Below are 17,993 nucleotides of genomic sequence, written 5' to 3'. Positions count from 1 at the left end.
TTCTACCTCAGCTCATAAATCATGGGAATTCTTTTATCTCAGGGCCACTATTCTTATGAAGTTATTGGTATTCAGGGTAAGAAAACTGATTGATCCATCCAATTCACAGTTCTTTCCAAGTAGCTGACATGGCCTTACCCAGGACATGTATCTATTCATATAAGAATTGGCGTGAAGTCTTCTAGGTCATTTAGGCCTTTTTCTGTTTATTAGTCTTTTTCTGTGAAGGTTTATAAGACAGACGTATTGTTTATTTGTTGCAGATTCTCCAATCTTTGTTCCATTTGCTTTGTAATTTCAAAGTTCATCTATTTTTGACATATTTTCACAGTCTAGAATATATCCATTTTAAAATTAAACTATTTTAGAATATGCCAAGTTTGTGAAGTATAAAGAATGGTTAGTAACAGGGAGGATATAGGTTTGAAGGATATTATAAAACATTAGGGCATTTTTATATATTTAGTCAGTTATCAATGAACTCTTGAAAGCATCAGTGTAATGATATTGCTAAAAATGAGCTATAAATACCATCCCTGTGTTGGAGCCACGTCAGCTACTTGGAAAGAACGAGACTGGGAAACCTGCAAGGAAGTCGTGGGAAAAGGTACAGGTAGATGTGACTTCCTAACGAGGTGACAGAAGTAGAAAGTACAGCGACAAAGGCATTGTTGAGGTAGAGGCACACGGTCATTCAACAGATACCTCAGTGCCTACTGTGTCTTGTTCCAGTTGCTTGGGATTTATCATTGAGCAAAAGAATAATTTCTGCCTTCATCTGAGCTTGTATCCTGGTGAAGGGGGGCTAATGATAACCAATAAGCACACTGGGTAAGTTATTTAGTATGTTAGGTGGTAAGTTCTTTTAGCAAAAGGAAGTAGAAGAGAGAACGGGTTGTTCTAGGCAGAGGAAACAGGAGAGGCTCCTCACTTGCTGGAATAGCAGGGTCACTGTTACGACTGTAGTAAAGTGCAGATGAGACACAAAGGTAGAGAATAAAGGTAAAGGCAGATGTGCCCATGAATTTACTTAACAGAACAAATTTGATGTGTGTGGGGGGCAGTTGCTTATTGTTCGTGCAGTCTTAGCCAACTGCTGTTTTTAGAAGAGGGAGAAAAGTTAACTTCCTTATTTTTGAATTTGCATGCCTTTTCACTTACTGGCAGTTTAAACTTATCTTTAAATGGACAGTGAGTATCTGGAAACATGAATTACTGGGTCATTTTATGATATTAATCTTTATACTCTTTTTTTTTAAAAAAAAAAAAAAAACAGGAGTGTGTTGCTGCTGCTCTGCTTTGCGTCCTCGCTACAAACGCCTGGTGGACAACATATTCCCTGAAGATCCAAAAGTAATTTTGATCTCCATCTACTGATCCTTCTCTTTGCTGACCCATTCTGCCCCTGCTGACCTCCCTAAGGTTTCCCTCATTTCATTTCTCTTTCATCCCCATGTATCATCACGTGAACTATTATACTTTTCTTAGTTTTCATATGACTCTTGCTCACTTCTCTTTTTCAGATGTTAGCTACAAAGCTGAAATGGTAGATACATGGTGTCCTTTTTCATTTAGATAGTTTAGTAACACTTATCAAACACTTAAGATCATGTGCCATATAGTGTGTACTCAGGATGCAACTGTGAACACCGAATGGTTTCTGCATTCAATAAGCATATAGATAGAATACCAGCAATTTTAATATACGGAGGAAAATGTGATAAGGAAATGAAGTGAGGGATGTAGCTTGAATAGATCAGAACGATGGCCATTTTGTGATTAGGCGAAGAAGGCAAAGGAAATGAAGTCTAACACTTTCTCCAACATGCCCTCTTTTAGCTCATGGTGCTTATCTTCACTGTTGTATTTTAGCATATTGTCATCTCATTCATAAATACTGAGTGAGTGCCAACTACATGCCAGGCACTATGACAAACATCACAGAAGCCATGCTCGGCAAAGAACTGTATTTGCTCAGTGTAACAAAGTTCATGAGAACTGAGACAGGTCCTACCATGAGCTAAAAGATGTTCCTCACAATAGAAAAATCCCTCCAGAGAGTTTGTGGAGGGCATGTTGGGGAAAGTATGTGAAAGGTGTTTAAATAAAGCTGAGAGCTAGAGGAAAGGACCTGTACTACTAGGCAGTAAGCCAAGCCGAAGAAATCATGACCAGCAGAATTGCAATCTGATTGCAGAGTAGCAGATTTTAGCAAAATAAAGTGCAATATATGCTTGTGTGTCTTCACTGAAGAGGCAGCCAGAGGCTGTCAGGTAGCCACATAGAAAAATTATTAATTGTAGATTCATCATCTAGCCTATTTTCCCATCTTCCTTTTCACCCCATCCAATAGATGTAAGCATAGTTACTTAGACTATACCTGGCAAGAAATTGAGGGTGATGGTTGATTCACTTACAATAAGATAAGAAGGATCATTGAGCTGTGTGTGGTGGTGCCACCATTAGTCCCAGTATTTGAAAGCAGAGGCAGGCAGATTTCAGTGAGTTCAAGGTGTGCCTGGTCTAGGTGGTGCATAACACAACATTCAGGGCTATGTAGAGACCCTGTCTCAAAAAACAAACAAGAGAACCATTGGAATCATCTTTAGAAGATAAAGACTTATTAACACACATTACAAATGTGTTATTGATACTAATTAAACACAATTCTGAATATGCTTTAATTGATAAATTACAGTGGATTTTTATGATACTAGCAAATTTTGAATAGTAGAAAGCTGTTTGTAGGGGTTTACTAGGCAAGCTTTGGGTTCAGTCCTCAGCTCTGGAGATGAGGAAAAAGCTATATGTATGTTCACTGTTGTAGATATAAAGCACAAATTACATACAACATCCAGTGCATTTAAATTGAAGCACGTTTGTTTGAAAAACTTTTAGTAAAACATATTTTATTGTCTTACATACTGACAGCTACTTCTCTATAAATGAAAGTTCTAGAGGCAGTTATTGTTTTTGAAGGTCCTTTAAGCACTTTGCCTTAGCAGGATATTTTTTTAGCTTTTAAAATGTCCTGTTCACATAGATTTTAATATTAGCACCAAAGAGTTTATACCCAGACAGTTTTGGTAGAAATGTGGACTAATTTACAGTCCTCAAAGATGAGATGTAAACCAGGCAACACTTGGAATGAACAGATGAATAAATAAATAAATAAACAAACAAATAAGATTATAGATTGTGTATTCCTTGTTATTGTTTTCAGGATGGCCTTGTTAAAGCTGATATGGAGAAACTGACATTTTATGCAGTGTCTGCACCAGAGAAGCTTGATCGAATAGGTGCCTATCTGGCAGAAAGGCTGAGCAGGGATGTTGTCAGGCATCGTTCTGGGTAAGAACACTAAGTACGGCTAATAATCTCTTATCTTTGGAACTTATTTCTAGGTGAAGTTGTCTTGTAAATTTTTGCACCAGGTAGTCAGATAAAAACAATATACAGAGGATAAAACCTTGCAACAATATGCAAAGAAAAGCATGAGACCCTGTAGTTGCTGCAGCTTCTTTCTCCTGTGATCATGTTTTATGCAGGGACTCGTTTTATGAACCATTGCTGCTAGCTATAGCATTTATCAGTTTTGTTAGCTTCTAGTGGAAAATAGTTTTAAAGGTGTGATACTGTGTTTAAAAAATCTGTGTCTAAATTGAAAACAAACCAGTATCTGTTATCAGGTGGTTTTGACACAGCTTCAGCCTTTCCTTTTAGAGGAGTGAAGGTGAGTTGTGTCAGGCTGAGATTGTGGTGTCCAGAATAGGGAATGTCCTGTCGGTTCCTGTGCCTGTTGATAAAGGAGTCCCATCTTAACCATTCTCTACTTAGAAAAGTTAGAGTTTTGGAGTTTGTATTGAAAATACTTCCTATTGTGACATTTTATCACCCTGGTTTTTTAGAGTACTCTATTCTCCAAGTGACACATTGGCTTGTTGTACCTCTGCTTTGTCACTTCTTAGGACATGTCAGTGGTTTTGTACAGATAGTTTGACAGTTGATTATTAAAAGTTAACTAAAATGGAATCTAAATTTTATTATATAAAATCTTTTAAACTTGTTTTATAAAGTGAATTTTATTGAGATATTCCCTTATATTGATTTGTTGTTGCTGGCACTATTTTATCTATGAGTATAATTTATAAATATTCTGTTTACAAATATAAGTAAAATATGTTGCAGATAGAGAGATGAATTGTTGTAATAAATATTTAGAATATATACAAATAAATATGGTTAAAAGCATGAAAAGTGTTCATGGTGTCCAAGGCAGATTACACAAAGGTAGTGTAGCTTGATGTTTCAGGAGGAAGTAGAGTAGTGCAGTCTAGCTTTGGTGTACTTCTCCTTTAGGACTTGTATATCTAAAACTCGGTTTTACTTAGTTTACTTTGCCTTTTTATGTTCTGTGCATCTAATTAAGCCTAATTATTCTGGTGAAAAGAACACAGAGGATTTAAGAGTGCTGGACATTTTTGACATTGTTTTTTTTCTTGAATTTAGATATGTTCTAATTGCTATGGAAGCGTTGGACCAGCTTCTTATGGCCTGCCATTCTCAGAGCATCAAGCCATTTGTAGAAAGCTTCCTTCATATGGTAGCAAAGCTCCTGGAATCAGGGGAACCAAAGCTTCAAGTTCTTGGAACAAATTCAGTAAGCTAAGCTATTGTTTTCTTATTAAGTTTAATCAGTGCATCTAGAATTAATCTTTTCTTAGAATGACTATTTGATCGAAGGCAATTTCCCAGTCTGGGCATTTGGACAACTAGTACAGAAGGCAGTGATTAACATACACTGTCTCTGGTGTTGTTTGTTGTTCTTCAGAGAATCTGTGATTATTAATCTATTGTCGTGGAACACTTGCCTCTCAATGAGTCTATTCCTGTCTTTTTTATTTTCTCTGACTTAACCATTACAGTGCTTAATTTGTATACTACTGTTTTACTTTACTGCTTTCCCAAAAGCAAGAGCTTTATTGAGCAATGTCTGATTTATCAGTAACAGTTATGCAATTATCATATGACTCGACAATTATGCTGCTTAGCTTATATCACCAGGGTGGAAAATCTATGTCTACACATAGACTTGTAAACCAATGTGCATAATAGCCAAAAAGTGAAAAAAACCTTCTTTTGTCCATGTTTAGATGAATAGATAAATTAGAATGTAGTGTGGTGTTTTATTGTGGTTTTGTTTTTGCTTTTTTGTTGTTGTTGTTGCTTTGTTTGTTTGTTTCCCTTAAAGCTTCTTAGCATTATAAGCTTTCTACGTGTCTCTAGATCAATGTCTATCCAAATCCTTATTTTTTAAAATTCTTCATCTGTTCTTAATACAAGTATTTTATCAGATATGTGACTTGCAGTATTTTTCCCTAGTTCTTTAGTTTGTTTTATACCTTATTGATGGTTTGCTTTGAGTCACTGAAGTTTTTAATTTTGATGAAGTTTAGATTTTTTTTCTTTTTTTTTTTCTTATGTGCTTTTAATATTTTTTATAAGAAATTATTGCCTAATCCATAGTCTTGGATTTGCCCCTAAGATTTCTTCTAAGGCTTTTATAGTTCAGTTCTGTTATCTACTTCAAGTTATTTTCATATGGTTGCATTTAAGTTAGGGGTTCTATATTATGTGTATATTCACTCAGATAGCCCACTATTGTTTGGGGTATCTTTTTCTCTCTAGTACTTGGCTATGAAACCAACATTTGTGTTTACCTCCTCAACACTTCTGAATTAACTACTCACTACATTTTTTTAAAACATAGTTTTTAAATAAAAATGGAAAATAGCATGCTGTGATAATAAAAATAAGTTAAGTTTTAGTCTTTCATTTCTGCTTTCATTTTATATTTTCAGTCTTTCTGAGGAAGCTTTAAGTTATTCAGCCTATGTGAATATTTTATATTCTTACCCATAGTGTCCTAAAAGCTACCAGAATTTCATGACTTGTTATTTAGACATGGTCTTAATTACAGTTCTATTGATGTCAAGAGACACTGTGACTAAGGCAGTTTATAGGAGAAAGTATTTAATTGGGGGCTTTCTTATAGTTTTAGAGATTAGTCCATGATTATCATGGCAGGAAGCCAACAGGCATGGCCGTGGAGCAGTAGCTGAGACCTTTATATCCTGATCCACAGGCAACAGACCTGGGCTTTTGAAACATCAAAGCCCACCCCAAGTTACACACCTCCTCCAACAAGGCCACACCTCAAACAAAGCTTTACTACCTAATCTTTCCCAACAGTTTTCTAACCAGGGACTAAGCATTCAAACATGAGTCTGTGGGGAACCATTCTCATTCAAACCGCCACAGGTATAAGTTCAGATAAAAGAAGAGGTGATGTAGGTTGGGACGCACTGTGGATCTTTGTCCAGTTGGCCTTGTGTTGCATGTGCTAGCCTTGTATTCTTTGCAGCTTAGCTAACCTTTATCTCAGTTTCTCATCTAGGAAATGAAAACTCAGTTTTGTCTGATGAGGCCTCTGGGTGTATGGCATATCAGTACAAACGTTAGAATATGTAATAGTATAATTCATTCAAAACCCCATCATGATTTTGTCCTTTTGTCTCAGGGATAAATAGTGGGTATTTCCAGATGCAGTTGGTGACATGATGGGTTTAGTTTTGGCCATGATAGCTCCTAGAGGTTTCTCCTATTTCCTTTACAATTAGATGAAAAGTTTAGGGGAAATGGCTTAATAGCTAGAGGGAGGGCCACCGTGTGAGTTCCCAGAAGTTTCTTTACTTGTAGCCAGCAATGCCATTAGTATTACATTAATGAGTCATTTGGGCAAAAGACAAAAACCCTCCTAACCCACCTTTAGTGTATATTAAATCAAATCATCTTGAAAGTCTAATTTTAATTTTGGAGTGGTGTTTAGTATGTTATATCATCAAATATGATGGATGTTGATTTATTATTTTCAATATTTATTTATGATATTTGTATATTTTATTCTAATTTGTGGCATTTATCTCTTTATGATAATGATCCAGTATGGCAATTATAGACAAAATTTACTTAGGTTCTCCTTTTTGTCAGAAATTATGCTAGGAAAAAAAAAAAGACATGAAGTTGGGAGTGGGTATAGGGGAGAATTAGAGGTGAATCTTGGAGGAGTGAATGGAGAATGTGATTAAAATATATCTAATTCATATAAAATTCTCAAAGAATTAATAAAATTTATTAATCACTTTAAATCAAAAAAGAAATTATATCAGAAACTTATTCTTACTCCTTTTTGCTGTAAATCACTTCAAAAATAAGTATAGTTATTTAATTATACCCATATATACATTGTTTCAAAAAATGTTTTAAAATATTCATAAAATAATTTTAAATAGATACACTTTAAACATTCCTAATCAGAAATCTGAAATGCTCCAGAACCTTCAACTTTTTGAGCTCCATGTTAGGATTTTCAGATTAAGGATGTTCTATGGTAAAGTTAAACAAATACCGTATGCATTCAGTGCAAATATTCTGAGATCTGAAACATTCAGGTTCCAAAGCTGAGTAAAGAATAACTTTGTGATCAGGCCTGGAGAGATGGGCTAGTGGATAATAATGCATACTGCACAAGTAAAAGGATTGAAGTCCAAATCCCTAAAGCCCATATAACAAGCCTGGTAAGGTCTCGTGTGCCTGGAATCACAGTGCTGGACAGGGCTATAATAGGAGGCTTTCCTTGTGGCTTACTGGCTGCCAGCCTTGCTCCAAATTTAGTGAAGAGTCTGCCTGCAGAAAACAGACAGAGGGTGATAGGACACCGCACCCACACAGACACTCTCCCCTGGCCTTCATGCACACACATGGTTTCGTTTACATACACAAACAGGAAAAAAAAACTAGAGCATAGTTTGTTAAACATAGGTACATAATAGTTATGAATGTCAACACTTTGCAGCATTGGTTCAAGTTTATTTTGTTTGTTCTTTTAGATAAACAATATGGTGTATACTAGGCTCTTTAAATATATTACAGAATTTAGTTCAAATTAGGAAATAATATTCCTTTTTTATGTGTGAGGAATTCCAGTCAAGCACAAAAAGAATGTGGTACCCGTAGGAGGAGTCAGTTCTAGTTCTTGCTCCAGAACTTGTGTTTATAAAATCTGTGTTATAAAAGTGTCCCATCAGTTTTGTGTATTGTGCCTCAGGGAAAGTGTAGATCATTTTCATGTTTTTGCTTGGCTGACCCTTGCCACTATTTCATCCCTCATCTCTAATCTTAATCATTTTTTTGAATACTGTTGAAGGATATCCAGAGAGAATAGTCAGTGAAATTAGTCATTACAGTAAAACACTGGCCCTCAACAAGGGACATGCTTCCTTCCTTTCTCTCCTCCCATGTTTGACAAGTGTTTGAAAGCATTTTGGTTTGTTGTACAGTGGAGACAGAAGTTTAGGTGTAATCCAGGAGATAGAAACAAAGCTCAATATTCTGCAGTCTCTGGAGAAGGTCCTGCAGCAGAAGCTTTATCCAGCCCCTAATTTTAACAGTGTTTAAAATGAGAAATCCTACATCTAAAGTACAGCTGCTACTACCTTAATTACACCTTTTGAAACACATCTATTTCCTGTTTTAAATTTTATGATTTATCTGCTTCAGTTTTTTTATTACTGTATGGTATATGTATGTGTGGAGGCATATGAATGTGTGTATGAGTTTCCACACCCATGCATGTGGAGGAGAGAGTTAGACATGACTGTCTTTCTCTAGTCTTCACTCCATTTTAGAATTAGCCCAAGAGAGCTTCAGGTTTGAAGAATTAGAGTGTCTGTGAGCGGGGGAGGTTCCTCTGGAATGGCCTCATGTTTTATATTCAGTTCTTTATACTCAAGGGCAATTGGAGCTGCCTGCAATAAACGGTTACTTAGATTATCATTGTATGTGTAACTTTCAATAAATAATGAAAGATTGAAAGTTTATCTTCTGAAACGTCTCCCTTATATTTAAGGAAGGTCTGAGTGTCCATTTTCATTTTCAATCTCTTCTGTTATAAAAGTATTATATTTATAATAGCAAATTTGAAAAATGCAAAAAAGTGTAAACGTAAATTCCTCAGGAAATTAACCGGGTTGCAAGGCTCTATTGATTTAGAAAGTTGTATTATCAGTTTCCCAAAAGTCCATTATTACAAAATCTGTTCTGTACATATGCAGTATGTGGTGTTCCATGTGTTCCATTTGCTCGTTAGTGTAATAGATAAAGAGGATAAATGTGTTTACATACTTTTAAAAAGTGACATATATTGTTTGTATTGTTATTTTTGTTTTTTAGTTTGTCAAATTTGCAAATATTGAAGAAGATACACCATCCTATCATAGACGTTATGACTTCTTTGTATCTCGATTCAGTACCATGTGTCATTCCTGTCATAATGATCCAGAAATACGAACTGAGTATGTACTGTTTTACTTCATGACTTCTCTTAAGTAATTAATAGTAGAAGTTTTTGGATATTGTGCTTCTATACTAGATAATGATCATCAAAAGGTATGAGCGATGCTCATGAAGTATTTTTCCGTTGTGGTTAGAACATAGAGCATTCTGCTGAAGTTTCAAGATGAGAGTGGTTGAAATTCAGAATCCTTACTTTTGCCACGAATGTCCCATCATCCATCCTGCCTCGGTTTCTGTCATCCTTTCATTTTCTCCTATTTTCTTTATCTCAGCCAAATGGATCTCCTTGCTGTCCCTTGAACCCGCTAGGCATGCTACTCTTAAGGGCATTTAAAAAGATAAGTTCCCAGTCTAGGGCAGTTTCCAGGGACTCCTGAGTCAACGTATTTGGGGTTTCCTCACTTTACTCAAGGTTCTCCCCATCCTACCTCCTAGTTATTCCTTATCTCTTCATTTTTTATTCTGATTTTTTGTTTGTTTGTTTGTTTTTAATTCAGGACCTCTGTGCAATCCTGGTCATTCTGGAACTTGCTGTGTAGACCAGGCTAGCCACAAACTCACAGTGATCCTGTCTCTGCCTTCTGAGTGCTGAGGTTAAAGGTTTGCACCACCACTCCTATGCGCCTTCTTCTTCTTATTAGAGAGCAGTGCAGGAGGGCAAGGGCTTTGTTCTGAGGACTTCTACATCACTAGGCACTTTCACAAGTGTCCTGCTCATAGTGGACTCCCGCTATGTACTTGTACTTTTTGAATGCATATTACTGAATTTTTGTCACTTTGAGGTTGTCCAGACAGCTGAGATGCACAATAAAAGTTTATAGTTTCAATTAGTAAAAATCTAGACTGTGATCTCAAATATAGGTCATTTCTATATAGAAACAAAAGGCTTTTAGTTAAACTCAAAATAATGTTGATAAATAATACTAGTTTGAGCATTACTGTAACCTAATTCAGAATGATTGGGGGAATTAGGTAATGAAGTCATTATGTTCTCTTTGAAGCAAGCAGTGTACAGAATTGTAACCAGGAATTTGCAGGCCCCCAACTGCACAGTGAAAGCAAGTATGGAGTTATCTGTCTTTGAAGAAGGAAGGCTGAGGAGAGACTTTAACAGTTGGTTTTTCAGATGTGATTTGCCTAACTCTGTAATTCTCCCTCAATATGATCTATGGTATTTGGAGTCTTGCTGTATATCACTATGTGATATCTTAGACAGAAGGATACTGTAATTGCCATATATCTTCCTGGCCATGTCATCAGTACTAAAATGTTATTTCCTAAGGGACATTTTAATAGTGACTTTGAATGTTTTTGATGATAATATAAGAAAATGTATTTTTTTTATTTTATTGAGAAAAAGAAAAAAAAAGTTTCAGCCTCCTCCCAGCCTCCCACTTCCCTCCCCCTCCTCCTACTCTTCTTCCCCTCCCCCCACTCCTCTCCCCCTCCCTCTCCAGTCCAAAGAGCAGTCAGGGTTCCCTGCCCTATGGAAAGTCTAAGGTCCTCCCCGCTCCGTCCATGTCTAGGAAGGTGAACATCCAAACTGGCTAGGCTCCCACAAAGCCAGAACATGAAGTAGGATCAAAACCCCGTGCCATTGTCCTTGGCTTCTCATCAGCCCTCATTGCTCGCCATGTTCAGAGAGTCTGGTTTTATCTCATGCTTTTTCGGTCATAGTCCAGCTGGCCTTGCTGAGCTCCCAATAGATCAGCCCCACTGTCTCAGTGGGTGGGTGCACCCCTCGTGGTCCTGACTTCCTTGCTCATCTTCTCCCTCCTTCTGCTCCTCATTGGGACCTTGGGAGCTCATTCCAGTGCTCCAGTGTGGGTCTCTGTCTCTATCTCCATCCATCCCCAGATGAAGGTTCTATGGTGATATGAAAGATATTCGTCAGTATTGCTATAGGATAGGGTCATTTCAGGTTCCCTATCCTCATCTGCCCAAGGAACTAACTGGGGACATCGCCTTGGGCTCCTGGGAGCCACTCTAGGTTCAAATCTCTTGCCAACCCTAAGGTGGCTCCCTTAACTAAGAATTGTGCTTCCGTACTCCCCTATCCAACCTTCCTTTATCCCAATCATCCTGTTTCCCCAAGTTCCCCCCCTCCTCCCCTTCTCACTTTTCTCTCCCCATCTCCCCTTACCCCCATCGCACCCGCCCCCAAGATCCCAATTTTCTCCCTGGCGATTTTGTCTACTTCCCATATCCAAGAGGATAACTATATGTTTTTCCTTGGGTTCACTTTCTTATTTAGCTTCTTTAGGTTCACCAATTGACCCTTATTTATTGCTAGAAACCAGTTATGAGTGAGTACATCCCCTGTTCATCTTTTTGGGTTTGGGTTACCTCACTCAGGATAGTGTATTTGAGTGAGAAATTCAAATGCAAGATTACCTTATTTTTAGGTATTTATTGCCCCCTAGTGGAAAACTTTGTCTTTTGGTCATACCTTCAGATTTTCTATTTTTAATATTTTAAGTATACACATAAGATGTTATTAAATTAATTAAATTTTTCTTACTGTATTCCCCCTCCTCTCTCTTCCCTCCAGTTTCCACCCACCTCTCAAAATCATTGCCTTTTTCTTTTCTCTGCCTCCATTTTTGGGTTTTGTTTTTTTTGGGGTTTTTTTTTTTTTTTTTTTTTTTTGGTTTTTCGAGAAGGGGTTTCTCTGTGTAGCCCTGGCTATCCTGGAACTTGCTCTGTAGACCAGGTTGGCTTCCACCTCACAGAGATCCACCTACTTCTGCCTCCTGAGTGCTGGGATTAAAACCATGCACCACCACTGCTCAGCAAGGCCTCTTTTCTTTAATTGTGATTGTTTTATATTTGTGTGTGTGTACATAACCTGCTGAGTCCATTTAATGTTGATTATGTGTATTTTTTAAAGACTGACTAATTGGGGGAATCATCTTCCTTTCAGCCTTCATTAATTGACTGTAGCTCTTTAAGGATGGGACCCTGTGCACACTGACATTAACTGGTGCTGTCATTGTTCAGGTCTTCTTTAGGAAGCCATATTGTGATTTCCTAGGTACACCTTCCCTGTGTCATATTGAAGACACAATTTAATAGCAGGCATCCTGGATCCTGGTTCCTCTATCTCTTACCATTTTTGTCCCCCTTCTTTGATATTCCTTAAGCCTTAGGTGTTGGAATTATGCTGTAGATTTTTTGAAATATTTTATATGCAGATGCAAGTGTTTGTAATACTTTTTCATACTTCTGGATCTTTCATGTGTGTGTGTGTGGGGGGGGGTATCTGAAGTTCGAAATTGCCAACTTTTTATTTCAATTGCTGTGAAACAAACGAGTAAATTAATATTGTTGAAGTTAGGCATACTTTTTTCCTGTTGTTACTTGAATAAATGTCTATTTGTTCAGGTTATTTACATTTCCTTTTAGGTTCTAACTTAGGTTCTTATTTTTTATCCCTTTACATTTTAGTAAAACCCAGTCATACAGAATCTTCAGACTTCGGCAGTAGGAGATGAGGCTCTGAACTATCATCTTCTCCCCCTCCTTACACACCCAGCTTTAATTTTTTTTCTCAAAAAAACAAACAAATACAGCAAAACCCCCCTAAAAACAAGAAAAATTAAAACAGCATCAAAACAAAAAAACTTCACCAATCTGTAATCAAATCCAGATGCACACATGCAAATGCATACACACACACACCAACAACGACAACAACAATAACCAAACTGTGTAGTCCTTTATATATTGGTCAACTGCTTCTGGGCAAGAGGCTTGTACTGGAGAGGTTGATATACTCAGTATCACTCTATTGGAAAAAAACGATTTTCCCTCTCCCTGCAGGTATAAGTGACAGTTTAGTTGTTAACTTTTACCCTAGGGGGCTAGGTTTTCATCCATCCATCCATGCATTTATTCATTTTTTAAGAATATAACAAAAATAATATATAAGGTAAAGCGAAAACTATCATATCAAAGTTGGACAAAACAAACCAACAGACAGAAAAGAGCCCAAGAGAAGGCACAAGTATCAGAGATCCCACTTACTAACACACTTAGGAATCCCATAAAAACTCTAAATTGATTAGCCAGTACTCCCAACTATTTTTTTCTTTCTTTCTTTTTTTTTAGGACTTTCTCTAGCCTTTTTCTTTCTCTCCCAAAGCTAAGTATATTTTTAAACACACTGTAAACCATGTAGAGGGTTTTTTTGGTCTGAATCTGTCTTTACTGTATATGTCTATCTTTTTCTGAGCACATGAGTCTTTAATCTGCTAGTGGCATGACTAGGATTCAAGCTGCAGCTTTGGCAACTGGCTCTGTCCCATTCCTTAGCTTTCTGTGAGTCTAGCTTCCTGGCAGAGGTACTGTCAGGAGCCATGCTTACTGCCACAACTTTGTGCAGTTTTCAAGGCCCATGCCACTACCAAGAAGCCTGCACAGGCTACTCATAAACACCATTGAAGTGTTTGGTGGCAGGGCCTCTTAAAAGAGCTGCAAGATTTTATCACTAATGCTGAGTCAGGAAGCCCTTCTTAAAGAAGCTGTGCTTCTGCATACCTCTAGCAAACAGAGCCCAACAGACAGTGATGCTACCAATAAGCCTTGCTTGACTCTCTTCTTTTGTGTCTAGAATCTCTTCCCAAGTTCTCACAAGTTTAATGTGGATATAGTTGCTGAACATTGGGTACCATTTGTAGATGGAAATTTCTGTCTTGCCTGGTCCCATAGCCATTCAGTTTCAAAGAAACACAGAGGCTTATATTAATTATAAACTGTTTTGGCTTATTAGCTTAGGCTTATTATTAACTAGCTCTTACAACTTAAATTAATCCATAAGTCTTATTTATGTTTAGCCATGTGGCTTGGTACCTTTTCTTAGTAAAACATTCTCATCTTGCTTCCTCTGCGTCTGGCTGATGACTGTGTCACTGCCTTTCCTCTTCCCATAATTTTCCTAGTTTGGTTGCCTTGCCTATACTTCCTGTCTGGCTACTGGCCAATCAGCATTTTATTAAACCAGTATGAATGACAAATCTTTACATTGTACAAGAGCTTTATCACACAGCAGATATCCTTCATCCCTCTGACTTTTATACTCTTTCCACTTTTTCTGAGAGGTTACCTGAGCTTTCAGGGGAGGAATATGATCAAGACACATCAATTATGGCTGTGTGTTCCAAGGTCTCTCACTCTTTACTTGTTATATAAGTGTAATAGAGTATCACTAGGAGTCATTTTATCACTATATTTTTGTTTTGTTTCCTTTTTTTTAAAAAAATATTATTATTTGGTTTTATCCTAGGTGCCTGAGCTATCTAGTTTCAAGTTCTTGCAGTGTTGGGTGTGGGTTCCATCTCCTGTAGTAGGCCTTAAGTCAGATCTGTTATTGGTTCTTTATTCCACAAGCTTTGTGCCACCATTGCCCTAGCATATCTTGCAAGTAGTACACTATTGTAAATAAGGGGTTGGTGGCTGCATTAATCCTTTCTTGATGTATTTCTTAGCAGATATGTTGCCGCTTCTTTATCACAATTCAATACAGTTTCTCTACAACTTTCAGCTATAATCGGCATCCTCCTCCTCATCATCATCATCATAGTGACTGACATACAAACAGTGTATCCTTGTTGGGTCTTTACTGTGAGGCAGTTTTTGTTCAGACATGTTATGTGAATTATCATTCAACTATTCCCCACACTCTTAAGCTTACATGATACAAATGTTCAAATTTACTCATGGAAAAAGTACATTGTTTTGGGGATCAAGACTAAAATGTACTACTCAGAACAGGTGTTAGATCTGGATTAAATGCTAACTGTGTAGGTTAAGTGGCTTTTGATCATCACCAACATGCATTAATGCCCTATAACAGAGTCACTACCATCTCCTGCTCCTCTTAGGCTATTGTCCTTTATATAACCTTGAGCTTGTCTTCTTCACCCAGAGAGTGGCATCAGGTATGTATAGCAGACACCCTATATAATGGTGTCTGCTTACTTGTGATATCTTAGTTAGAGTTTGCATTACTACAGTGAAGCACTATGGTCAAAACTAAGTTGGGAAGGAAAGAGTTTATTGATCTTAAACTTCCATATTGCTGTTTGTCTCCAAAGTAAGTCAGGGCAGGAACCTGGAGGCAGAAGCTGATGCAGAGGCCATGGAGGAGTGCTATATTGACTTGCTTCCCATGGCTTGCCCAGCCTGCCTTCTTATAAAACTGGCCAGGGATGGCACTACCCACAATGGGCTGGGTCTACTCACATTGATCACTAATTAAGAAAATGCTTTGTAGCTGTATCTAATGGAGGCATTTTCTCATTTGAGGCTCCTTCCTCTCTGATGACTCTAGCTTGTGTCATTAAAACCATCCAGTAAATGTGATCGGTGTAGTAACCCTAACCCTAACTCTCTCTATAAAGTAAGGAAGCCTGTATAGACAGAGCTTTGAAATAGGCAGAATTTGTCTTTAAATTTTCCACTTCACTTCCTGCTCAGTGTCTTATTCCTGTCACCTCCAGTGTCGCAATCTGCTGCTCTTGAGTGTCTTGTAATATCCCCATAGGTTTGTAAAGTATTGCCACTCCCTTCTAAACATGTTCTCTTCTTTAAACATATTTATTATTTCTGAGAGACAGTGTTAGGTGGGCTGACCAGAACTATAATAGGTGATCATTTCAGGTGGCAGAAAGAAAGGGAGCAATTTAGATTAGGATAAAAGAGGTAATTTAAGGAGAAGAAATACCGTGTAAGAAAGATGGGAAAATTCTACTTGAGTCTTTGTGTCCTTCTGGAGGCTATGAGAATCTAGTCACTTCTCTTTCTTGAACCTACAGTTTTCTTTTTGCCAAGAAGCATGAAGACAACCATGAGGGAATTGGGCTTATGAATTGTGATAGGAGTTTAGGGCAACACTGGTAAATTACAGGTCCTGTGTGCATGTTTGTAAACACAAGTTTTAAATGAAGAAGCTTCCCTTTCTGAGAGGTGAGAGGGTTCTTGGGGCAGAGTGGGCAGAGTGGGCAGAAGCACAGTGCTCACTAGGGGGAGTGAGCACTCAGTTTTGAGCCCTCAAACCAGTAGTTTATTACCATCATGTTATAAGAAGCTAGGCGATTTTATTAGCAGATAAGATATCTAATAGATATTTCTATAGTTTACAGAATTTTAAACTTCACTGATTTATAAAGATGGTGTTGAAAGTCTCTTGAATATATCTTTCAGTGTTCACTTTAGATTTTTTTCTCTTTTCTTTTTAAAACCATTTTATTTTACATACCAATCCCAGTTTTTTCTGCCTCCTTCTCTCCACCCTACCCCCCCCATCCACTCCTCAGAGAGGGTAAGCCCCTCTTCCCATGGGGAGTCAGCAAAGTCTATCACATCACTTGAGGCAGGACCAAGGGCCCCTGTATCTAGGCTGAGCAGGGTATTCCTCCATAGGGAATGGGCTCCAAAGAGCCTGTTCATGCACTAGGGATAAATACTGGTTCCACTGCCAGTGGCCACACAAATTGCCCAAGCCACACAACCATTACCCGCATTCAGAGTTGTAATCAGATTGATAACTACCTTAATTGTCATCATAGAACCTTCATCCAGTAACTTATGGAAGCAGATGCAGAGATCTACAGCTAAGCATTGGGCCGAATTCCTGGAGTCCAGTCATAGAGAGGGAGGAGTGATAATATGAGTAAAGGGACCAAGACCATAGTGAGGAAACCCACAGAAACAGCTGACCCGAGCAAGTGGGAGCTTACTGACTTTAGACTGACAACTGGGAAACCGGCATAAGATTTTTGAGATTTTATTTTCTTACACATATTACATGTTACCTTAAAATATTTTATGGTTGCTAGAGCAATATTGACATACATTCTCTTAGGTAGACAAACAAACTTGTTTTAAATATCTATTTTCATGGATCTTTTTTTCCTCTCATCCTTATAGGATTCGTATTGCTGGGATAAGAGGTATTCAAGGTGTGGTTCGAAAAACAGTTAATGACGAACTTCGGGCTACCATTTGGGAACCACAGCATATGGACAAAATTGTTCCATCCCTTCTGTTTAACATGCAGAAGATAGAAGAAGTTGACAGGTACTGTATAAAGATACTAAAGCTGGGGATGGAGAGATGGCTCAGCAGTTAAGAGGGCATACTCTTCTTGCAAAGGACCTGAGTTCTGTTCTAAGCACCCATTTTGGCCAGCTTGCAGTTATCTATAACTACAGCTCCAGAGGGATCCATCATGGGCATCTGCATTCACGTGCACGTACCCATACATGCACACAGACATTTACATGTAATCAAAAATAAAAATCTTTTCAAAAAAAGAAATCTTTTCAAAAAGATACTAATGGCTGTGTTGCATTGTATATCTATATATTCATGTGCTTGTTTGGATAAGAATGTTTGGTTTCTATCATTATATAAATGTAGTCTCATAATGTTGCATGAGTATAAAAATATGTACCTTTCTCGAAATATATAAATTTGTAATGATCATATTAGCATTGGGAGTCCCAGTTCCTTATTCATACACTTAGGACTTCATTCTCTATTAGAATACATTTAAACTTTGAGCTGGTGAGATGGCT

The 17,993-nt window shown here is 37.6% G+C and overlaps 1 protein-coding gene across 3 annotated transcripts in view; it reads left to right on the top strand.

Moving 5' to 3' along the window:
* Efr3a (EFR3 homolog A) overlaps nucleotides 1-17,993 on the top strand; it is an 80,415-nt gene that overhangs the window by 27,984 nt on the left and 34,438 nt on the right. For 2 of the 3 annotated variants that reach the window (XM_041672082.1, XM_041672081.1), the window contains exons 2-6: nucleotides 1,277-1,353; nucleotides 3,224-3,351; nucleotides 4,510-4,660; nucleotides 9,292-9,413; nucleotides 17,344-17,493. In XM_041672082.1, the coding sequence (XP_041528016.1) occupies nucleotides 1,277-1,353; nucleotides 3,224-3,351; nucleotides 4,510-4,660; nucleotides 9,292-9,413; nucleotides 17,344-17,493 (628 nt within the window). Of the gene's footprint in view, nucleotides 1-1,276; nucleotides 1,423-3,223; nucleotides 3,352-4,509; nucleotides 4,661-9,291; nucleotides 9,414-17,343; nucleotides 17,494-17,993 lie in introns of those variants that run through there. The other variant, XM_041672083.1, reaches the window with a different exon arrangement.

This window comes from Microtus oregoni, unplaced genomic scaffold, assembly GCF_018167655.1.
Source record: "Microtus oregoni isolate MIOR12 unplaced genomic scaffold, Mior012 000022F_ref0000154, whole genome shotgun sequence".
Taxonomy (NCBI): domain Eukaryota; kingdom Metazoa; phylum Chordata; class Mammalia; order Rodentia; family Cricetidae; genus Microtus; species Microtus oregoni.
The sequence above is the reverse complement of the archived record's forward strand: the minus strand, read 5'-3'. Positions and strand labels throughout refer to the sequence as shown.